The sequence below is a fragment of the Anomaloglossus baeobatrachus genome, chromosome 3, assembly GCF_048569485.1.
Source record: "Anomaloglossus baeobatrachus isolate aAnoBae1 chromosome 3, aAnoBae1.hap1, whole genome shotgun sequence".
In the NCBI taxonomy this organism is placed as follows: Eukaryota; Metazoa; Chordata; class Amphibia; order Anura; family Aromobatidae; genus Anomaloglossus; species Anomaloglossus baeobatrachus.
In genome coordinates this window covers 661,633,279-661,654,068 of record NC_134355.1, presented here as the reverse complement: position 1 = coordinate 661,654,068, position 20,790 = coordinate 661,633,279, and the positions used below count along the sequence as shown (strand labels likewise).

The following is a 20,790-nucleotide window of genomic DNA, read 5'->3' as shown; positions in this document are numbered from 1 at the left end:
TGAAATGACCGGAAGCAGCAAAATCGCGGCAGGAGCGGTCACATGACCACTCTGAGCCGGGGGAGAGGGGCTGACAGCAGGGCAGGTAAGTGGTCTCTATCTACTTACCTGCCCCAATGTAGCCCAATAGGGTAATAATGAAAAAAAATCAAAATAAGCCGGATAACCCCTTTAAGTATATTAAGTCTCCTTTCAGCCTTCTCTTTTGCAATCTAAACATTCCCAGTTCCTTTAGCCGGTCTTCATAGGACATGGTTTGCAGACCTTCTACCATCTTGGTTGCTCTTCTCTGGACTTGCTCCAATATAGCAATGTCTTTCTTGAATTGAGGGGCCCAGGACTGTGCAAAGTATTCCACGTGGGATTGGACCAAGGCAGAGAATAGGGGAATAATTACAGTCAAATCAGGACACACTATGAAGGCTCATTTTGTAATTGTTTATCCTCCTTTTTATATCAAGTGCTCTCGGTTTAAAAGATCTCCACGTGTGGTTCAATGGGAACCATTTAACTATTACTGTAACTAGCTGTGTACCTGTGGGTTCATCTCGTAATTATGACAGATTTCTATAGAAGCAAAGATCTTGAAAATCTTAATGTTGATACAGAAAATGTTACAATAATGGAAGATAATGGAAAACTGGGATAGGGTTGGGCATCTTCACTCGCATACAAATGTAAGGCCAGAATTGTCATGTCTGACATTTTCTTTTAATTATTTTTTTCCTAGGTAAAAGACGGTGCACCGGCGAGATCCTGGCTAAAACTGAGCTGTTTCTTTTCTTTACAAGACTGTTTCAAACCTTTACAATTCAGGCTCCTCCTAACACGGAGGTAGACATTACGCCTGTGTTTGGATTCACCAACACTCCCATGAGCCATAAAATATGTGCTGTGCTTCGTCATAATGACTAAGAAGGTTGGATCAAAGTGGGTAGAGGATCTTTGAGGAAAAGAAAAGAAGTTGAAGGTGGACCCTTCTTGTGGCCACGTGACTGGTATCTTCCTTTCATCATCACTCCTTGTTTACAGCACTTCATGATGATGCATTGTCCACCTGCGCTCGGTGGCTACAAGACTCCACTGCTGAGACATTTAGGAAAATCTTTCTGAATATGTGGCCAATTTGTTTCTTCTGGTTATTAATGTCATGACCCTGGAATTGTAGATTCCGGCCAAAATTAAGCACAAACACCCCTTTTCCAATTTCCCCTTATCCGCTAATAACCACTCAGACACCGATTTAACTTTTTGGATAATTTTGGCCATAGCAGCCATTTATTAAACAAATACATAACATGTAAAAATTTGCATTGTGGTAAGGTCCTTGAAGCTAAAACCCTGGTGATTCCCATAACCAAGCCATATAACCAAATTGCTCCCAGCCGTTACCCACACTGGCTCAGGAACACCAAAGTGTAAGGGTTATTCCTTCATTAACCACCAAAAACACCCACGGGGGCCCCGACATACCCCGTCGGGATCCCCCAAAAATCACCAGGTGACCAACCATTCTGCCAATGAGGGGATCCATACCCGGATGGGTTCCCCGAACCAATTTAGCACCAACTTCAAGGACCCACCAATAAACCTGCCACCAGGCCACTACGACCCGATAAACTTCCATACCGCCCCCACAAAACTTCCAGCTCATTGCGAACTCAAAAACTTTAGGGAGGGCGGGTGGGACTCTCACTGGTGTCCCAGAGCGGGAAAAGTGCCGCTCCTCCCCCAGCATCACCTTTTTACTGTACCCTGACTTACTCCCCCTCCCCTACCCGTGACACCATGACCTCCACTCCAATCAGTGTCATGCTGGCCTCCACACATGCCCGGGGGGAGGGGGGTCAGTGCTCCGGCCATTCTTGACCCTGGAATTGTAGATTCCGGCCAAAATTAAGCACAAACACCCCTTTTCCAATTTCCCCTTATCCGCTAATAACCACTCAGACACCGATTTAACTTTTTGGATAATTTTGGCCATAGCAGCCATTTATTAAACAAATACATAACATGTAAAAATTTGCATTGTGGTAAGGTCCTTGAAGCTAAAACCCTGGTGATTCCCATAACCAAGCCATATAACCAAATTGCTCCCAGCCGTTACCCACACTGGCTCAGGAACACCAAAGTGTAAGGGTTATTCCTTCATTAACCACCAAAAACACCCACGGGGGCCCCGACATACCCCGTCGGGATCCCCCAAAAATCACCAGGTGACCAACCATTCTGCCAATGAGGGGATCCATACCCGGATGGGTTCCCCGAACCAATTTAGCACCAACTTCAAGGACCCACCAATAAACCTGCCACAACGAGGGCACCTTGATAACCTTCAAGTGCCTGAGACCCCCCACAATAGCAAAGCTCGCTCAATACCTCCCTGCACTCCAAGGGCCCACAAATCAACCCCTACTGCATTCAAATGCACCCCATCCGCCTATCAAAGACCCGTCAACCTCCCGCTCCAGCTCAAAATGCCGAGCTGAAACTCCCCACGTTGCAGACCACAAGTTTTTGAGATAACCCTATTAACTTACCCGCACCTCATTCAGCTTTTCCACAGACCATGCTTTCCGCCCAAACCCTTCGTGGAACCATGTCCCACCACACAATTGTCACTCCTGGAAAAGACACCCATAACCGCAACAAATCATGCTTAATATCTTTATCAAAATGTGAAAAAGCCGCTCACCCAAATAAGTTCCTCGACGCGTAAAACCAAAATGTCAGGGGGTCTGCCCAAATGAGCATAGGTATGCACCCCCTGCAACGCCGTATTCTACCCCATACCCCTGATCTCAAGCCATCCGACAAGAGCCCTATCCCTCTGACCAGACTAGCTGTCTTCTGTTTCTTCTCGTATCTGCTCTCTGTGCTCCCCAGTACACATTAGAATGCCCAGGATCCATACCAGGCAAGAAAAAAGGGGGGGGGGGGTCTGGAAAATAAAGCACTAACAAAAATACCAAGTAGCTCCAATACAAACACAAAGAATGACACCCCCCCCATGCCCCCTCTATCAGAACCAGTCTTCCGATCAATTCCCATGAAAACCATTGCGAACCCACGACTTACAACGCTGAGACTTCCATTGACCAATCTGTTTAACTGTCTCGGCAGGGAGACCAAACTCAGAGGTTTCCATCGCCGCCCCAATCCGAAAAGAATGCAACGCAAGCATCACCGAAACCAGCCCCAATGATCTCAAACATGCCCAAAAAACACTAATGAACTAATATCTGGACAAAAATTCTGGATCCAAAATTCGCTCCCCATGCTCCAAAAATAGGACGTCACTATTACCCAAGCCCCCCGGGGCACGTCATACTGTGAAATACCAATTCGCCAATACGCAAAGCCCCGAAAAACCGTCAACGAAAAGCCAACCGCAACAATGATACCTCAATGCAGATGTACAAACTACTCGCAATTCCCTACCCACACATTCCACTAAGCTAAATAACACAGGCCGTCTACCATCACGCGGCCCACGGCCCCTATGCGAACCCTTCAATGCCTGAACTGCCCAACAAATTGTCAAGTCCTGTACACCTCGCAACCAGAACTCGCATGCCAAACCTCCAATCGAATGACTCCACTTCGTGAAAAACCAACCTGTTATCGCCCCTTCCCCCATTTTTCCCAGGAACAGCCCTAACTGGGAATCCTCAATCAGCATGCAATCACCCAACCACTACTCCCAGAGAACCCATGTGGCCTGATACGCCACCCACGTGGCACCAGCCAAACAGCCCGCATCAGTAGTCTTGCTGCTTGAAGACTACACTCCAAAGCTGCGCAGTAGACTACAAGCTGCTGCCGACCGCCTCTACTGCAAAATCCCGGAAACAATCTCACTGAAAACAAGAGAGGACGTCCGCTATTAGACTCTCTATACCTGTTACCTGAGCTGCTGTGACACGTATCAAATTTCTAAACAAAGGCCAGCTGCCGCAACACCAGAACAACTTGTGGGAGAATATGCCGAGCCGTTATTAATCGCCATCACCCCCCCCATATTGTCACAGTTGAACCGGATCTACTTATTCGACAACTGGTCCCTCCCCAAATGAAGTGCGACCATCATTGGAAAAAATTTTTAACAGCGACACATTCCTTGTCAACTCCTCCGCCGTCCAACTTTCTGGTCACCAATCCGCACGTCACTGACCCTGAAAAAAGGGGGGGGCGCCCGAAACCTGAGTCCCCGCAGCATCTGTAAACAATTCCAATTCGAAATTATCCACTACCTCATCCTTAAGCAACGAACGACCATTGTCCCGCTCCCCAAAAACTCTCCCCAAACCAACAAGTCCGGTCTATGTTCCGCCGACAAACGTATGTAGGGTTGAGGAGCAACCACTACAGCTGTAACGCAAGCTAGCCGACGTGAAAAACTCGGCCCATGGACATTACCCGACATGCAAAATTAAATTTCCCCCCCAATAGTGATTGAACCTCCTTTAATTGTAATTTCCTCACCCGGCATGCCCTTGCTACCTCAACCTTAAGCGTGGCAACCTGTCCTCAGGAAGCCGAACCTCCCTAATCACTGAGTCAATTACAATGACCAGAAAAACAAACCCAGGTGTTTGGCCCAACAGTTTTTTCCCAGATGCCAAAGGCACCCCCAAAGCCTCTCGCCATCCATTCCATTGCTGGTGTCTGTGCCGAAACAGCCAATCCCACACACCAAAAAATTCATCCCGGTAAGGTACCAGTGATGCCAAACCAAAAACATTATGCCCCACCCATTCTAAAAAAGAACTAAAGGTTTCAACAAATGTGCACGATACTGCACAACTCATTGGCAAGCAGGGGTCCCCAAAATAATCTCCCTTCCAAAAACAACCCAATAACCGAACACATTTTTGGATGAACCGGTAAGATCCGGAAAGCTGCCTCAATATCTGTCTATTGTCATCAACACACCTCCCCCACAACTTTTTTCCTACTTGTAGCCTCATCAAATGACGTATACAACACCTAACGAATCTCAGCCAGTATACCATCATTCGCTGACCTACCCCTGAGATGGGGCAAATAGTGGATTAGCCGACTTTACCTGGCTCCCCCTTTGGGCCCCACCCCGAATGGCGAAACCACAAATTAAAAAAAGGTAGGAGGGTGACCAACTATGCCCCCCACTCTCCCCAACGCCACCTCCTTTCCCAACTTCCACCTACCACCGCCCCATGTTGATACGCCGAGAGAGATTCCTGGTTGTCCCTGGGACTTCAAAACAGGGAAATGAATCCTGAAACCCTCCCCAAAACCTAACCTCAAACTTCAGCTCTGTTCCTATCAGGATCCCAATTTAGGTACGGAAGCATCGCACTAAGCTCCCCGGTGTCTGACCCTTGGACACCCCATGGGATGCTCCTTTACAGTGGTGCAGAGGTGTCCAAACAACGGCAAGTGGCACCGAATTTGCATTCCCCCTCATTAACTAACCAACACGAACCTGACTTCTAGGACCCCGTCTGTCCGCACTGACCACTGACACCCCAGCTTTCTGACCGGCCGGGGAACCCCGCCCCGCCCTGAAATGACTGACCATATCTGACTGCCACCATCACCCACCACCACAAACCTATATCCTTCTGATCCCATCTTATAGATGGACGGCAACCATCCTCTGATGACCTTGCTCGCCATAACGGATCCAGGTCTACCCCCCATCAATCCTATAGGCCTCACCAATCGAGCCCATATAGCAAAACAAATGAAAACAATTCTCTGGCCCCTTTTCGCCAATTACTCTTGCCCAAACTGCAGCGCCTGCAACCAATTAGCATATGTCTGAAGAATCAAGTGCCAGCGCCACTTCCCCACATCTACCTTCTTGCTATCGTCCTTCCCCCTTTTTCAAAATAAATTTTTCACCTCCTTGTTCTTTTCTGTTTGTACTGCCACTAATACTGTGGAAGAGATACTCCCAACTGTGTACACACTAGCCGCAATGACGGACGAATTAACCCAAGCCGCCACTGGCGCCGGGGTGTCCCTGGCCCCCAATCTGTGCCCGCAACTGGCAAACGCAACTGAAATTCTGGCAACTCCCCACTTAACGCATTCCCCTTAACACCCGCTGGCACCCCCCAATCCTAACCCCAGCTGACCTGTCACCCCCCCTTACTGTGTACCTGACCAGCATGTGAAGACAAACAAAACATAGAATCATACTCACCAAGCTGCACAAGGGTAGAGACCCCGCCAGCCGGACCTCCTGCATCCTGACGTCCCTCCGATCTGGCCTGACTTGGCTCCTCCCCTCTGACTCCGCTCCACTGGCTCTTGCAGCCGCACAGCCCAAAGCCCCAGAGGCCGCACATCCTGGACCCGTCGATCAGTGGCGCCGACAAAAGAGAGGGAGCTGCATATTCTCTTCAGGGTTCTCCGAGCGCAGCCCCCCCCCCAGCCCCCGCTCCATGTGGCTCCTCCTCCAGACAGGGCCTCTGTAGCCTCAGGCCCTGAATGCCAGGCCCGATTTGTCGCCGACCGCCGCCGCCATGCTTCACCCACTTCACCGGGATCCTTCTGAGGCATCGATGCTGCAGGGAGGAGAGGCTCAGGGCGCTCGGCAGGTACATCACCAGAGCGCCCCGCCGCACCGCTGACGTCACTCGCCGACAAGGCGGCAGCAGGCCCCGCCCCCAACTCCAGCGCAGGCCTGCCAACCGCCGCTGGGCCCAGCCGCCCATTAGAATTCCTCCCAAGCCGGGGCCCGCTGGACCTCGCAGCTCGCGGCGTCCGGCCTGGAGGGTCCCCGTAGGAGCTTCTGCGGCGACGCTGGGCCCTGGGAGTCAGGTCAGGTGACCGCATCTCTGCCGGTCCAGACCTCCGGGGGCGCCGCTGTCGCAGGGGTGCAGTCCCTGCCCCCCCCCCCGGACTCCCACCGAAGATCCTTGCTACCAGGCTCTGCAGCCACCTGGGGGGATGGTCCCAGCAGCAGCTCTCAGCCGCTCCAGGAGCTGATCCACGGAGTCCATAACAGGTACAGGGATGGGGACTCTCACTGGTGTCCCAGAGCGGGAAAAGTGCCGCTCCTCCCCCAGCATCACCTTTTTACTGTACCCTGACTTACTCCCCCTCCCCTACCCGTGACACCATGACCTCCACTCCAATCAGTGTCATGCTGGCCTCCACACATGCCCGGGGGGAGGGGGGTCAGTGCTCCGGCCATTCTGTAGCTTGAACATTATTATTTTTATTCTATTTGAGTGTCACATACAGTAATCCTTCATCAAGTGCCTAAATTAAGTCAATTACTTGAAGATATCGTAAAGTAGAGGCCCCCAGTGATTGCCCCTTTTTTCTACTCTACCATCCAGCCTTAACAACTAATTGTAAGACGACAAACCTACATGGAGCAACAAATCATGATCGATATGAGAACTTGATATGTGAAGACTTAAAGACACTTGTGTGTCGCCCGTGGACCAGGGGACTCAGATCCGGGCCACGGGGTCACTTCTGTGGGTATTACGGTAGCGTGACCCGGTCTGTGATCCCAGGCTCCACAGTAAAAGGGGATTTGGTAAGGGAGATTTATATTGTCCGTGACGCCACCCACGGTTGTGGTGATTGGAACACCACCGCTGCTCTGGACGGGGATCCCGGGAGTGATGATATGGAGCAGCTAGATGTTATTTCTCCCCTCCGTGGGTAGGGGGTTGGTTGTCCCGGGGCCCGGTGATGGGGTAAGCAGGGAGCAGGGGGCAGTGCTGCGGTGCGGTGCCTGAGGGCATGGGCGTACTCACAAGTAGTTCACACAGAGTCACTGGTAACTAGGAATTGCCGGTGTCCGCAGCCTACGGTACGGGGGTGTTAGTGTCCCACACACGGTGCAGCAGCTCCTGTTGTTCTTTCCCTGCAGCCAGGTGCCTTTCTCTCCACTCTCTTCCTCTTTCTCCTCAGCCGGGAACGGGGAATCCACTCCCCTGCAGTGATCCGGGTCACCCTAGGTACCGAGGGGCCACCGCCCTGCTCCGGCTACCTCTGGCCCCTTCCTCACTGCCGCCTGTCCCGGCCCTTTCGGAGTACACTTTGCGATCAGCCTGGGAGCTACAACTCCAGACTCCTCTTCTGTCTGTCTCTCCAAACACTCTGCTCAGCCCCTCCCCTCTGCTCTGCTTTTCTCTTACCCTGGGGGATGTGGTTTGTCTTGCTGCACCGGTGTGAGATCAGATTACCAAGGAGGATTAACTCTTTCTGTGACAACCTGGCTTTGCCAGGGCGTCACACTTGCCCTTATTATCTGATCTTAATGACGAATCATCACTAGAGTCTAGAGAGTCATTAAGGAACTCCTAATGATAATACCAATGCTGGTTAGGGTAGTTGGGCCCAACAGAAATAATTAGTGATGAGCAAGCACGACCATGTTTGGGTGCTGGGTGCTGGGTGCTAGTAGCAAGCAGTTGAATGTGCACATGGGTCCAACTCAACCTTGTATGTACTTGTACAACCTTGTATAATTGAAGTCAAGGTGAGATGAGCATTTTTCTGGAAGATCTCTGGAAGATTGTTTCTAGTGATGACTGAGCACTACCATGCTTGCATACTCGGTACTTGTAACAAGCAATTGGATGCTCGAATGGGCATGACTTATGCTGGAGGTTGGAGCTCCTAGGGGAGAAGTAAACTTGGTCGCAGACGATGGTCTGGACCTAGAGGAGTTGGACCCCCAGTTGTAGGGGATTGAGGCTAGGTGCCTGGAACCTGTCGAGGAGAACGGTCGGCAGCCTAGTCCTATCACCGGTCTGGGACCGAAGGCACGTCAGGGTACACGGACCCTAGGTCGGGGAGAAGCTTCAGGCAACCCAGCAATTAACCTGCGGAGGACAGGGCCTTTATGGACTGTTCCCACCCAGCTCAGAGATTGGGGGCACTAGCGAAACGAGGGGGATAGGGCTTTCCTAGCAAGCGGCCCACTGAAATCCCAAGCGTGAGCTCCTGAGAGCAGGCTCCTTCACTTAGCCACAGTGGGGAATGGGGCCAGGAAAGCTCCAAGCTACAGAGCTACAACAGACAATTTAAATACTTTTGTGCCAGTAGGCAGGTTACGGACCACTGGCAGTGCTGCAGGGGACGGGACCCAGACGAGCTCCCCCCGAGAGGCAAAAGCAGTCAGAGACTTGGTTTACCCTGTTGTCAGCGTCTGCTTCATTGCTGAGTGAGTACCCGACTGACCACTGCACCGCATCCCTGCATCACTATCCAGTGTCCCGGGGCCTACCCCTACCCGTGTAGGGTAATGTCATCTAGCTGCCCCACTCCATCACCCCAGCTACTCCCAACGGCAGCAGTGGTACTCGCAATTACCGTACACCACGGGTGGCATCACAAACTATACTAAATCCCCTGTAAATACAGTGCCTACAAGTAGTATTCAACCCCCTGCAGATTTAGCAGGTTTACACATTCGGAATTAACTTGGCATTGTGACATTTGGACTGTAGATCAGCCTGGAAGTGTGAAATGCACTGCAGCAAAAAAGAATGTTATTTCTTTTTTTATTTTTTTTTTTAAATTGTGAAAAGTTTATTCAGAGGGTCATTTATTATTCAACATCTCAAACCACAAGAATTCTGTTTGGTTCCCCTAAAGTATTAAGAAGTATTTCAGGCACAAAGAACAATGAGCTTCACATGTTTGGATTAATTATCTCTTTTTCCAGCCTTTTCTGACTAATTAAGACCCTCCCCAAACTTGTGAACAGCACTCATTCATGGTCAACATGGGAAAGACAAAGGAGCATTCCAAGGCCATCAGAGACAAGATCGTGGAGGGTCACAAGGCTGGCAAGGGGTACAAAACCCTTTCCAAGGAGTTGGGCCTACCTGTCTCCACTGTTGGGAGCATCATCCGGAAGTGGAAGGCTTATGGAACTACTGTTAACCTTCCACGGCCTGGACAGCCTTTGAAAGTTTCCTCCCGTGCCGAGGCCAGGCTTGTCCGAAGAGTCAAGGCTAACCCAAGGACAACAAGGAAGGAGCTCCGGGAAGATCTCATGGCAGTGGGGACATTGGTTTCAGTCAATACCATAAGTAACGTACTCCACCGCAATGGTCTCCGTTCCAGACGAGCCCGTAAGGTACCTTTACTTTCAAAGCGTCATGTCAAGGCTGGTCTACAGTTTGCTCATGATCACTTGGAGGACTCTGAGACAGACTGGTTCAAGGTTCTCTGGTCTGATGAGACCAAGATCGAGATCTTTGGTGCCAACCACACACGTGATGTTTGGAGACTGGATGGCACTACATACGACCCCAAGATTACCATCCCTACAGTCAAGCATGGTGGTGGCAGCATCATGCTGTGGGGCTGTTTCTCAGCCAAGGGGCCTGGCCATCTGGTCCGCATCCATGGGAAGATGGATAGCACGGCCTACCTGGAGATTTTGGCCAAGAACCTCCGCTCCTCCATCAAGGATCTTAAGATGGGTCGTCATTTCATCTTCCAACAAGGCAACGACCCAAAGGACACAGCCAAGAAAACCAAGGCCTGATTCAAGAGGGAAAAAATCAAGGTGTTGCAGTGGCCTAGTCAGTCTCCTGACCTTAACCCAATTGTAAACTTGTGGAAGGAGCTCAAGATTAAAGTCCACATGAGACACCCAAAGAACCTAGATAACTTGGAGAAGATCTGCATGGAGGAGTGGGCCAAGATAACTCCAGAGATCTGTGCTGGCCTGATCAGGTCTTATAAAAGACGATTATTAGCTGTAATTGCAAACAAGGGTTATTCCACAAAATATTAAACCTAGGGGTTGAATAATAATTGACCCACACTTTTATGTTGAAAATTTATTAAAATTTAACTGAGCAACATAACTTGTTGGTTTGTAAGATTTATGCATCTGTTAATAAATCCTGCTCTTGTTTGAAGTTTGCAGGCTCTAACTTATTTGCATCTTATCAAACCTGCTAAATCTGCAGGGGGTTGAATACTACTTGTAGGCACTGTACTTCCTTTTCCATTTGAGTGTGGCCCCTCAGGAGACCCTCGAGCCACGAGTAATCACCACCCCCGAATGCGAGCGGTTCAGTCTGCTGCAGGGGCGGCACACTATGAGGACCGGGCACCCGAGCATGGCAGTGATCGCTCATCTCTAGAAACAATGATTCTGAGGTTAACCCTAGGAATCATGAGATCCATCTAAACATAAAACATGCTATAATTTCATATACCAGAAAAATCATCAGCCTGGGCCCATCAGGGTCTTCTGTACCCAAACTTAGACTGGAAGAGATCCTCATATCTCTAAATTTTGATGACCTCTAACTTTAAAATATAGTCAAAACATCTTATTATTTGCTAAAAACAATGTTGCACTTGCAAATGCTAATACGGTGTCAGAAAATATCATCATATCTGGATGGATATTAGGGAGCTATAACTTATTTAAATTGTATGTGAATAATAAATGTTCTACTTCCAAATTGTATCAGATCTGATATTTCAAAATTGTATTGCTAAAAAAAGCACAAACATGTAAAACTAAAATGTTTAAAAAAAAGTGCAAAGTTTTTAAATAAAATCAAGCAATAAATGTCTTCAAAGTTAATAAACTATATTTATACTACATATACTGTGTATGTGTATGTGTATGCAGGGCCGGACTGGCCATCTTGCAATTCTGGCAAACGTCAGAAGGGCCAATGTCGGCAGTGGGTCGCTCAATCTAAGGGAAGAACTTCACAATTCCCTCTAATGATGATATATACAGATCCCTGTGCTACCGTTGCACAGGGATGAACTCCAGCAGTATGTCCTACATCTACCCTCTCCCATGTGACCTCCATAAGTCCTGATGATTAATGATAGTGAAGAATATAAATCTTTATTAAAAAATTTGAATATACATATTAAAATGTCTCAACAAATGGCATCTCCCAAGGAGCAGACATAATATATTGGGAACACCTAGCCGACCCCCCTATAAAGTAATGTAATAAAATAGTAAGTACAGAGTATACCTACAAAGAGGAATGATAAAGAGAGAGTATACTGGCATTCTTCTTGGAAGAAGCATCGCTAATGCGAAACATGCGTTGGGTGTGAGGAACGCCAGTATACTCGCTCTTCATCGCTCCACTTTGTAGGTATACTCTGTCTTACTATGGGACCATATTAATGTGTATATATTATGTGATGTATTTTCCGTCTTATAGATATTCGACACACTTTTGTTTTACTTATATTCTCTAATTAAAGTTGTATGAATATTGAGATACTATATACATATATACACCACATCTTTTTTTTCTTTTGGTCCAGAGTTACTATTTAATTACATTACTTAACAGTTCAGAGGATGGTCAGCTAGGTGTTCCCTTCCCAATATATTATATCTGCCCCTTGAAAGATGCCATTTGTTGAGAATTTTTTATATTTATATTCAAATTGTTTCATTAAGACATATGCCCTTGCATATTAGTTTTTTTTTATGTAGATATTGATTATTGGTTGCTTGCCCAATTTTGAGATTGTGATATAGGTGTCTTTAATGATCGTGAAGGAGGAAGGAAAAACCAGTGGTCGCACAGTCATCAGCATCACCACTAACTGTGTATAGACAAAACAGCAGGAGCCGAGACTGTCATTGTCCAAGAAATAGAGAAATGTTTCCAGGAGGGAAAAAAATATCTGGTGTAAAATTTATGGATTATCATAAAAAATCTCAGATGAGACTAAGTGATAAAAATGGGGTCTTTTTATTATTAAAAGCTAGGCTATTGTCGCAGGCGGAGGGGCTGTGCTCGCTACGCTCGGGTCCGCGGCTGCTGCTGCTCAGTGGCTCGAGCGGTGAGCCAGAACCGGGGACTCGAGCAGCGCTCCTCGCCCCCAAGTGAAAAGGGGTGTTGGGTGGTTTTTGGGAGATAGTTCGTGACGCCACCCACGGGTTGTGGTGATAGTGGGCACCACCGCTGCTCGTGACGGGATTCCCGGGAACGATGGAGGGGAGCAGCTAGGTATGGGTTCCCCCTCTGTGGGTAGGGGTTGGTGATCCCGGGGCCCGGTAGTGGTACGGGGAGGCAGTAGGGTCGGGATGCAGGGTTACAGGGCAGCGCGGCGGGGTGCCGGATGGCACTGTTGTACTCACTCAGGCACAGATTCACAGAGTCTCTGGTAAACCAAACGGCTGGATGGACGGGTCCCGCAGCCGGCTGCAGTGTCTTTGCTCTCCCCGGACAGGTTCATGGTGGCTGTCTTTCCCTGCACCGTTGTAGAATGTATTGACTCCGATGGTTTCCCACTGGAAGCCCGCTCCCCAGTGTGTATGTACCGAAGGAGCCCGTTTTGCCCGCAGGCGCTGGCCCTTGGATCTCTAGCCTATGGCGGTTGCTTTTTATCCTCACTGTGTGGACTGTTGCCTTCTATCGGGTCTTGGGTGTGAGTGAACCCCTGGGGTCCCGGTCACTATCGGATTTGACCTTTTTCGGCGGCTCCTAGCCTGGTCGGGGTTTGATGGCCCTGCCTTTGTGCTTGGTTCAGATCTGCTCCCCGGCTCGGTACCGGCGGGCCACCGCCCGTCCCCGGTCCTACGGTTTTGCTGACCTGCGCCAACTCCTGCAGACTGCCACCACCGTCTGCCGACCTTGCTGTACGTGCCTGGGCTCCTACCCAGACACTCACAGTTTCTCTCCTGTCAGTTTCAACTCCAAACTCGAACTCTCTACTCAACTCCTCCACTCCACAACTGAACTAACTGCTTTTTCCCGCCTCCAGGCCTATGAACTCCTCGGTGGGCAGTGCCAAGTGCCTGGCTCCGCCCCACCTGCTGTGGACATCAAGTATGGAGGGTGGCAACAAGGATTTTGTTTGACTGTTGTTGCCTAACCAGGGGAGGGGGTGTGTGTGATGTTGTGTTTGTTGCTACCTGGCTAGTCCAGGGTGTCACATTCCCCCTTGGTGAAATGCAGACCGTCCGCGGGCTGCCTGTCCATCACCAGTTTTATTTCTGAAAAATATAAATTAACATGGAACAAACATATAACCATAAGCATACTTTTAATTCTTCCCTTACGGGAGGTTTTTCTCCTAAACGTTACTAACGGTATAAAACATTTTTTATTAACAATGGACAGGTCCATGTTCCTCCGCTCCCCCACCCAAGCAACCTACACCTTGATGCTGCCCCTAAGAAACGGGCAGCACCCCTTTACCCCAGTCATGGTCCAGGTCACCCGAGCGGGAACGGGTACGGTGTCTCGCACCCGGGTGTCATTTCAGGGGACCCCACGTCCAGGGGGGCCCCCCCGGAGGATGGTCACCGGTCCTGGTGGTGACCGGACCCCAGCCTGCTCTGCTGTAGGTCCTTCCTCCAATCTGCCTCTCCGGAGGCGGCAACGGAACACGGCCCAACAAATTATTTACAAGGCCACTAGTTCGTGGTTAGCCTGCAAGTTCTCGGCCTTGTCTCTGGAAGGGGGTTAGTGGGAACACAAAGTCCTCACGGGGACAAATTTCTCCTTTTACAAACGCCAAATCAGGTGAGTTATTTGGATGATTGGTGCTCATTTCTATAAAAATGTAAAACAGGAACAAGGTGCTGATGGTCCCAACGGGGACAACTGTATTGCAATGGAGGACCGCTGCCTTACTTGAGGTTGCCTTCCTCATACGCCTCCTCCAGTTCTACATCCGGACGGTACGATGGGGGAGGGGACTGGGGCCGCCTCTGGGCAACGCGGCTTTCCCTTTCCTTCACATCGAGGGTGAACCAGCCCCTCTCCCCACAATGTCGGGTGTAGGTCACCAGGTCGCCCGGTTGCAGGTCACAGCCAGGGTGGCCCTTTGGGAGATGGGAATTCACATCACGGTGAGCCACAAATATTTCGACCTCCACGGTTTCGCTGACCTGCGCAAACTCCTGCAGACGGCCACCACCATCTGCCGACCTTGCTGTATGTGCCTGGGCTCCTACCTAGACACGCACAGTTTCTCTCCTGTCAGTTTCAACTCCAAACTAAAACGCTCTACTTAACTCCTCCACTCCACAACTGAACTTACTGCTTTTTCCCTCCTCCAGGCCTGTGAACTCCTCGGTGGTCGGGGCCAACCGCCTGGCTCCGCCCCACCTGGTGTGGACATCAAGCCTGGAGGGTGGCAACAAGGATTTTGTTTGACTGTTGTTGCCTAACCAGGGGAGGGGGTGTGTGTGATGTTGTGTTTGTGACTACCTGGCTAGTCCAGGGCGTCACACCATGTTTTTTCGAAAATGGTCTCTCTTCTTTCTCAGGCCATATACAAGGACTGAACAGCAGGCAATTCTTTCTGCATTTGCTTTGATCTTCTAGGAACACAGCCACCAGGCCCCACACAACCTCCAGGCCCCACACAGCCTCCAGGCCCCACACAGCCTCCAGGCCTTACACAGCCTCCAGGTCCCACAAAGCCACCAGTCCCCACACAGACACCAGCCCTTACACGGCCTCCGGGCCCCACACAGCCTGCATCCCCCACACAGCCTCCATCCCCCACACAGCCTCCATCCCCCACACAACCTCCAGTTGGGTTTCCAAGATGCCACCACACTTAGGGGTTCCCGATCGACTGGAACCAGGACTTAGGGTCAAGGAGAAGCAACCACCAGGGGGAGTGAAAAGCGCACAGTGAGAGAAGCAGGTTGACCTAGTGAGAGTAGTGAACCAGCCAGTGGCAGAGGCTGGGGGCAACAGCTTCGATCACATAACACAACTTCAGGCAGAACAGCTACAGACGCCGAGCAGAGCTGCCCTGCCGCAAGGCAGCTCTGTGGGCCAAGGCATTTACGACACGGTCACTGGGGAGAAGCAGGAGGCTGCTTCCACAAGATTGATGCTATCGGGATACAGAACCTTAGGGCAGGCACACTTCAAGTGGTCTACCAACTCTGCAAGAGTTGCGGGAACAGGCTAGAAAAGTCACCGGATCTGTCCCATTATTCCTGGAGCGATAAAATTAGAAAACAGAAGCGCTGATTGGGTCTTACCAGATAAATAGATGGGCAATGTATAATAATATACACTTATCTAATGTGGTTGTGAGGGTCACAACCAACACAGATAGCATAAGATAATGGCGGCTGCCACAGCCCCATGTGGCTTAGTCTTCAAAGCAGGAGAGGAGAAGGGGGTAACGCCGCGCATTCACTAAAAAAGATGCAAAATTGTTGATTAATTAATAATTCTTTTATTCCAAAGGTCTACGCATTTCGAGGTATGGAACCTCTTCCTCAGGACCAAAATATCAACAATACCTAATATTGGAATAAAAGAATTAATCAACGATTCTACATTTTTTCTGGCGAATGTGCGGCGTTAACCCCTTCTCCTCTGCTTTAAAGACTATTCCTGGAGCCAAATAGCATATAGGATCCAGCGCTGAGCTCTTCAACCAGCCCCACGGCGGAACCGCGCTATCAGCATACAAGATGGGACATTTTAATAACACCGGGATCCCCAAGTGTTTCACACAACGGGGATCCGATACTTAGCACATCAAATGAGGAAGGGCCCATAGGCTGACACACCGGACCTGACCTTTCACGGATCCGAGATCGGCTGGAGCCCATTGTGGCCGAGACCGGTACTCTGGGACAGCACCTGAACGACCAGGGAGTAAAAGACCTGGAACCGCAGCCCCTGTCCCTGCCTCACCTTTGCCGGCGCCAACGCTCAATGCTGCAGCGCCAACGGGGACTACCACCACCCCTGTTCGTCTTCCATCATCCTCCCCGGGGTAAACACGCACCGTCTGTGGGGAGCGACACCATCCTCGCTGCGACCTTCACCATCAGCCCCGGAGAGCAGCACCCGCAGCGGCAGTCCATCTCTGGCCATGGACCACAGATGGCATCACGATCTAAAAAAACTTTCCTCACAGTCATTACCCCTATCCTCCAACTTTCCTTCTGTCCACCTGTGGCGCCCCTGAGGCTTCCGTCACCACAGAGACATTGCACCTCAGCCAGAGGTGTGATGTTCCATCCTGGGTAAGGTCAAAGGTAAACGCTGGTTCACAGGCAAATTCACACTACACCCATTGTTAGGCATATATTGGGACCGGAGATAGTGGCAGCCACCCCCATGCTGTATGATGGGGGGCCGTAAGACCCATCTCTTCTCCCCTAGGGTGGGGCCTAGCAACTGGGAAAGTGGGAGGAGCCAACAGAAGGTTAGAGCAGAGACAGGAAGGTCTAGTGCAGATTGAGTTGGGAGTTGGAGAGAGAAGGAGAGGGAGCTAGATACCTCAGAAAAAGTGACAGAGAAGGAGAAGCTTCCTGGTGGAGACCCTGGGACCCAGCTAGGCCCAGGTGACACCACAGACCAAGAAAGAAAGGATTCCAGGGCCACTGAAAGGCTTTCAAGCTCGTGGCCTGTTCCACTAGTACATCGGGTGGAGGGATCAGGCTGCATACAGGGACGGTCCCTAGAAACCAAGGAAAGAAAGACTTTCCCAAAGTAAACACCAAGGTCCAGGGCGGTTGCAAGCGCCCAGGGCCACAACCCACCGTAGATCCCCTGGGAAGAGGGCAAGATTCCATCCCGGCGAGCCATCTTGTCCAGAACCTATGGTGGAGGCCGAGACCAGTCTATCTACAAAGGTCAAGGCTTTGAAGACAGCCTAGGAAGGAGACACAATTTCGGGTGCACCGGCATTTACCTTGAGATCTTCCCGGGATCGGTGGAGGCCCCTGACAGGGGATCCCAGCACACCAGTGGGGCAACCGGTTGTCTACAGGTGCTGCACAGTGAGTAAAGATCTTGAAACTGCACCCCCTGGTGTTGCCTCTTTTATTTCGCCCTGCTCTGCATCCACTTCCTAAGCACCAAAGACTTTCATAAGCACCAACGGTTGCCCCAGGGCACCGCTCCACCTGTGGGGAGCAGAACCATCCCAGCTGCTAATCCAACAGCCCCGGAGTTCCCATCCAGCAGCGGCGGCTCCATAGCCGCAATCCACAGGTGGAGTCACGAATATTTCCACAAACTTTATTATAATTACCACCTCCACTGAAGCCATATTAGTTGACCCCGCCAGGGTCACGGAGTCGGGCCCCGCCACCACTGACATAGCCCTGGGGTGGGTGAATCACACCACCTTCCCTCCCTCCTGTACGCCTTGGGGTCACGAAACTGGGCCAGGCCAGCCCGTGACGACGCAGAGGCTCTGCAAACCCCGGCCCGGTGACGTGTCGGGTAAAACCCCCTTGACCCCATAGTGTTACATAAGCGAATAAGTATTATTATTTAGCTCACCATTGCAAATGTCCACCTTCTGTTCACAGCTTGGACAATTGCTCCCTCATGGCCTGAGGACGGCATACACAAGTTAAAACATCCAGCTCAATGAACAGGTTCTTCTTCATATACATGAATATTCAAACATTAGACATTACGTACATTATTCACTAGAAAACTTTATGATATCATTTGCATCTATGTGTTTCAGGTGTATAACCACCCTTAGTCATGATGCCATTACAAAGTTATGTTCAGCTTTAATACAATTATTTTCCAGCGACACAACAGTCGTAGTAGAACACTTAGGCTATGTGCCCACGCTGCGGATTTACCGCGGATTTTGCCGCGGATTTGCCGAAAATCTGCAGCAGCGGCACTTCCAAGCCATTTCAATGGCATTTTGGAAATGCTATATCCATGCTGCGGATTTTTCCGCTGCGGATTTGCCGCGGATTTTGATGCGGAAAAATCTGCAGCATGTCAATTGTTTGTTGCGGATTTTGGTGCGGATTTGGGTATAGAATGGGGGAAAAAAAAAAATCCGCATCAAAATCCGCGGCAAATCCGCAGTAAATCCGCGGCAAATCCGCACCCGCGGATTTGCCGCGAAAGTCGCGGATTTTCAGGCAGAAAAGTCCGCAGGTACATTCTACCGTGGACACATAGCCTAAATGAAACATTCCTGGGTGGAAACTGCAAACAAAGGGAAAAGATAAAATCTGTGAACACTACAACTTCAAATCAATGCAAATACAATGGATTTAAGTACAAACCGCTCAAGAACGAATCGCACGATTCTATTTTATATACAGTTGATTCAAAAGCATTAGGAAAGATGCACAGTACAATGCGATTTCTATATATGCATAAATAGTCATACATTTTTATTTTTTTGTCATATATATTTTTCATCTATTTTGTTTCCTTTACTTGTACGTTTAATTGTTATATATTTTATGTGTATACTGTATAAAGCAATAAAAAAATGCTCGCATACTTAATATAATGATTTCAATAAAATTGTATGAAAGTTTAGCTAAATATAGATCACTTTATTTATATTTTATGACATTATTAAATACTTATCTTTAAATCAGGAAAATCACAGATAAAACCCATCATTTATTACATGGAATGCAAAAGGAATTTTAGAAATTACCAAAACAGATTAAGGAGAACACATGAAACTGTATTAGAAAAGCAGAATAAATGAATCCCATAGGGTTATAGGTGGAAAAACTCCAAGCAACAAAATCATTAAGAATTGAATGGAGATTCATGGAATGTAAATACAAGCAGAGATCTCAAATTGCAATAAAATCCAAATCCAATAGAGAATAACAGCAAATGTAAAAATCAACCATAAAATATGAATGCTAAATGACACTGGACAATGTTTAACATAATGGAATTACCATTACATGACTGACCCCCACACACTAGTCACGATTGCACCTTCTCCACTTCAGTTTACTCAGTGCTCAATGACAGTTTGTGTGTGGACCAAGCAAATAAAGCCTATCTATAGAAGAGTATATTTATACAGGATTTAACCCAACAGAATTAACATCACATGAATACCACTCTAGAGCAGGCTGGTTATGATTACAACATTGGTACTTTAGTTAAATTAATACTCACTCCCAGTTCGTTCTTGATGTGGTTGATTTTCTTATGAAAAAATACTATTTCTGTTTCAATGGAAAATATTATTTGCAGAACAATGGAGTATGGATGTGGGTAAAATACTCTCCATTGTTGGCAAAGTTATGCAGGCATCGCTAGCGATGTCGCAGGTGAAAGCACCCGCCCCCGTCGGTTGTGCGCCACGAGCAAATCGCTGTCCGTGGCGCACAACATCGCTTACACCGGTCACACGTACTTACCTGCCTAGCAATGTCACTGTGCCCGCCGAACCGCCTCCTTTCTAAGGGGGCGGTTCGTTCAGCGTTACAGCGGCGTCACTAAGCGGCTGCCCAATAGAAGTGAAGGTAATAGTGCTAAAAAACAGAAGCGCTGATAGGGTTTTACCAGATAAGTACAGGTTAGTATATAGATAAATACACTCACCAAAAATGGTTGTGAAGGGTCACAACCACTGTAGATAGCATAGGATAATGGCGGCTGCCGCGGCCCCACATGCAGAAGTCTTCAGTGTAGGAGGAGAAAAAGGGGTTAAACCCGCGCAATCCGCCAAATAAGATGTAGAGATGTTGATAGTTTAATCACTCTTTTATTCCATAGGTCTACGCGTTTCAAGGTGCAGGGACCTCTTCCTCAGGACCAGAAAATCAACATGTTGATTTTCTGGTCCTGAGGAAGAGGTCCCTGCACCTTGAAACGCGTAGACCTATGGAATAAAAGAGTGATTAAACTATCAACATCTCTACATCTTATTTGGCGGATTGCGCGGGTTTAACCCCTTTTTCTCCTCCTACACTGAACAATAGAAGTGAAGGGACGGAGATGAGCGGGCTGAACATCCCGCCCACCTCCGTCCTTCCTCATTGCGGGCGGCCGCAGGTACGGTGATGTTCCTCGTTCCTGCGGT

General features: G+C 49.1%; 1 protein-coding gene across 1 annotated transcript in view; it reads left to right on the top strand.

The window, feature by feature from the left end:
- Positions 1-1,655, top strand: part of LOC142297001 (cytochrome P450 2K4-like) — a 90,239-nt gene extending 88,584 nt beyond the window's left edge. Inside the window, exon 10 of the mRNA XM_075341208.1 lies at positions 731-1,655. Within this exon, the coding sequence (XP_075197323.1) occupies positions 731-915 (185 nt within the window). The 3' untranslated portion in view covers positions 916-1,655. The remainder of the gene's footprint in view (positions 1-730) is intronic.
- Positions 1,656-20,790: the final 19,135 nt, after the last annotated feature.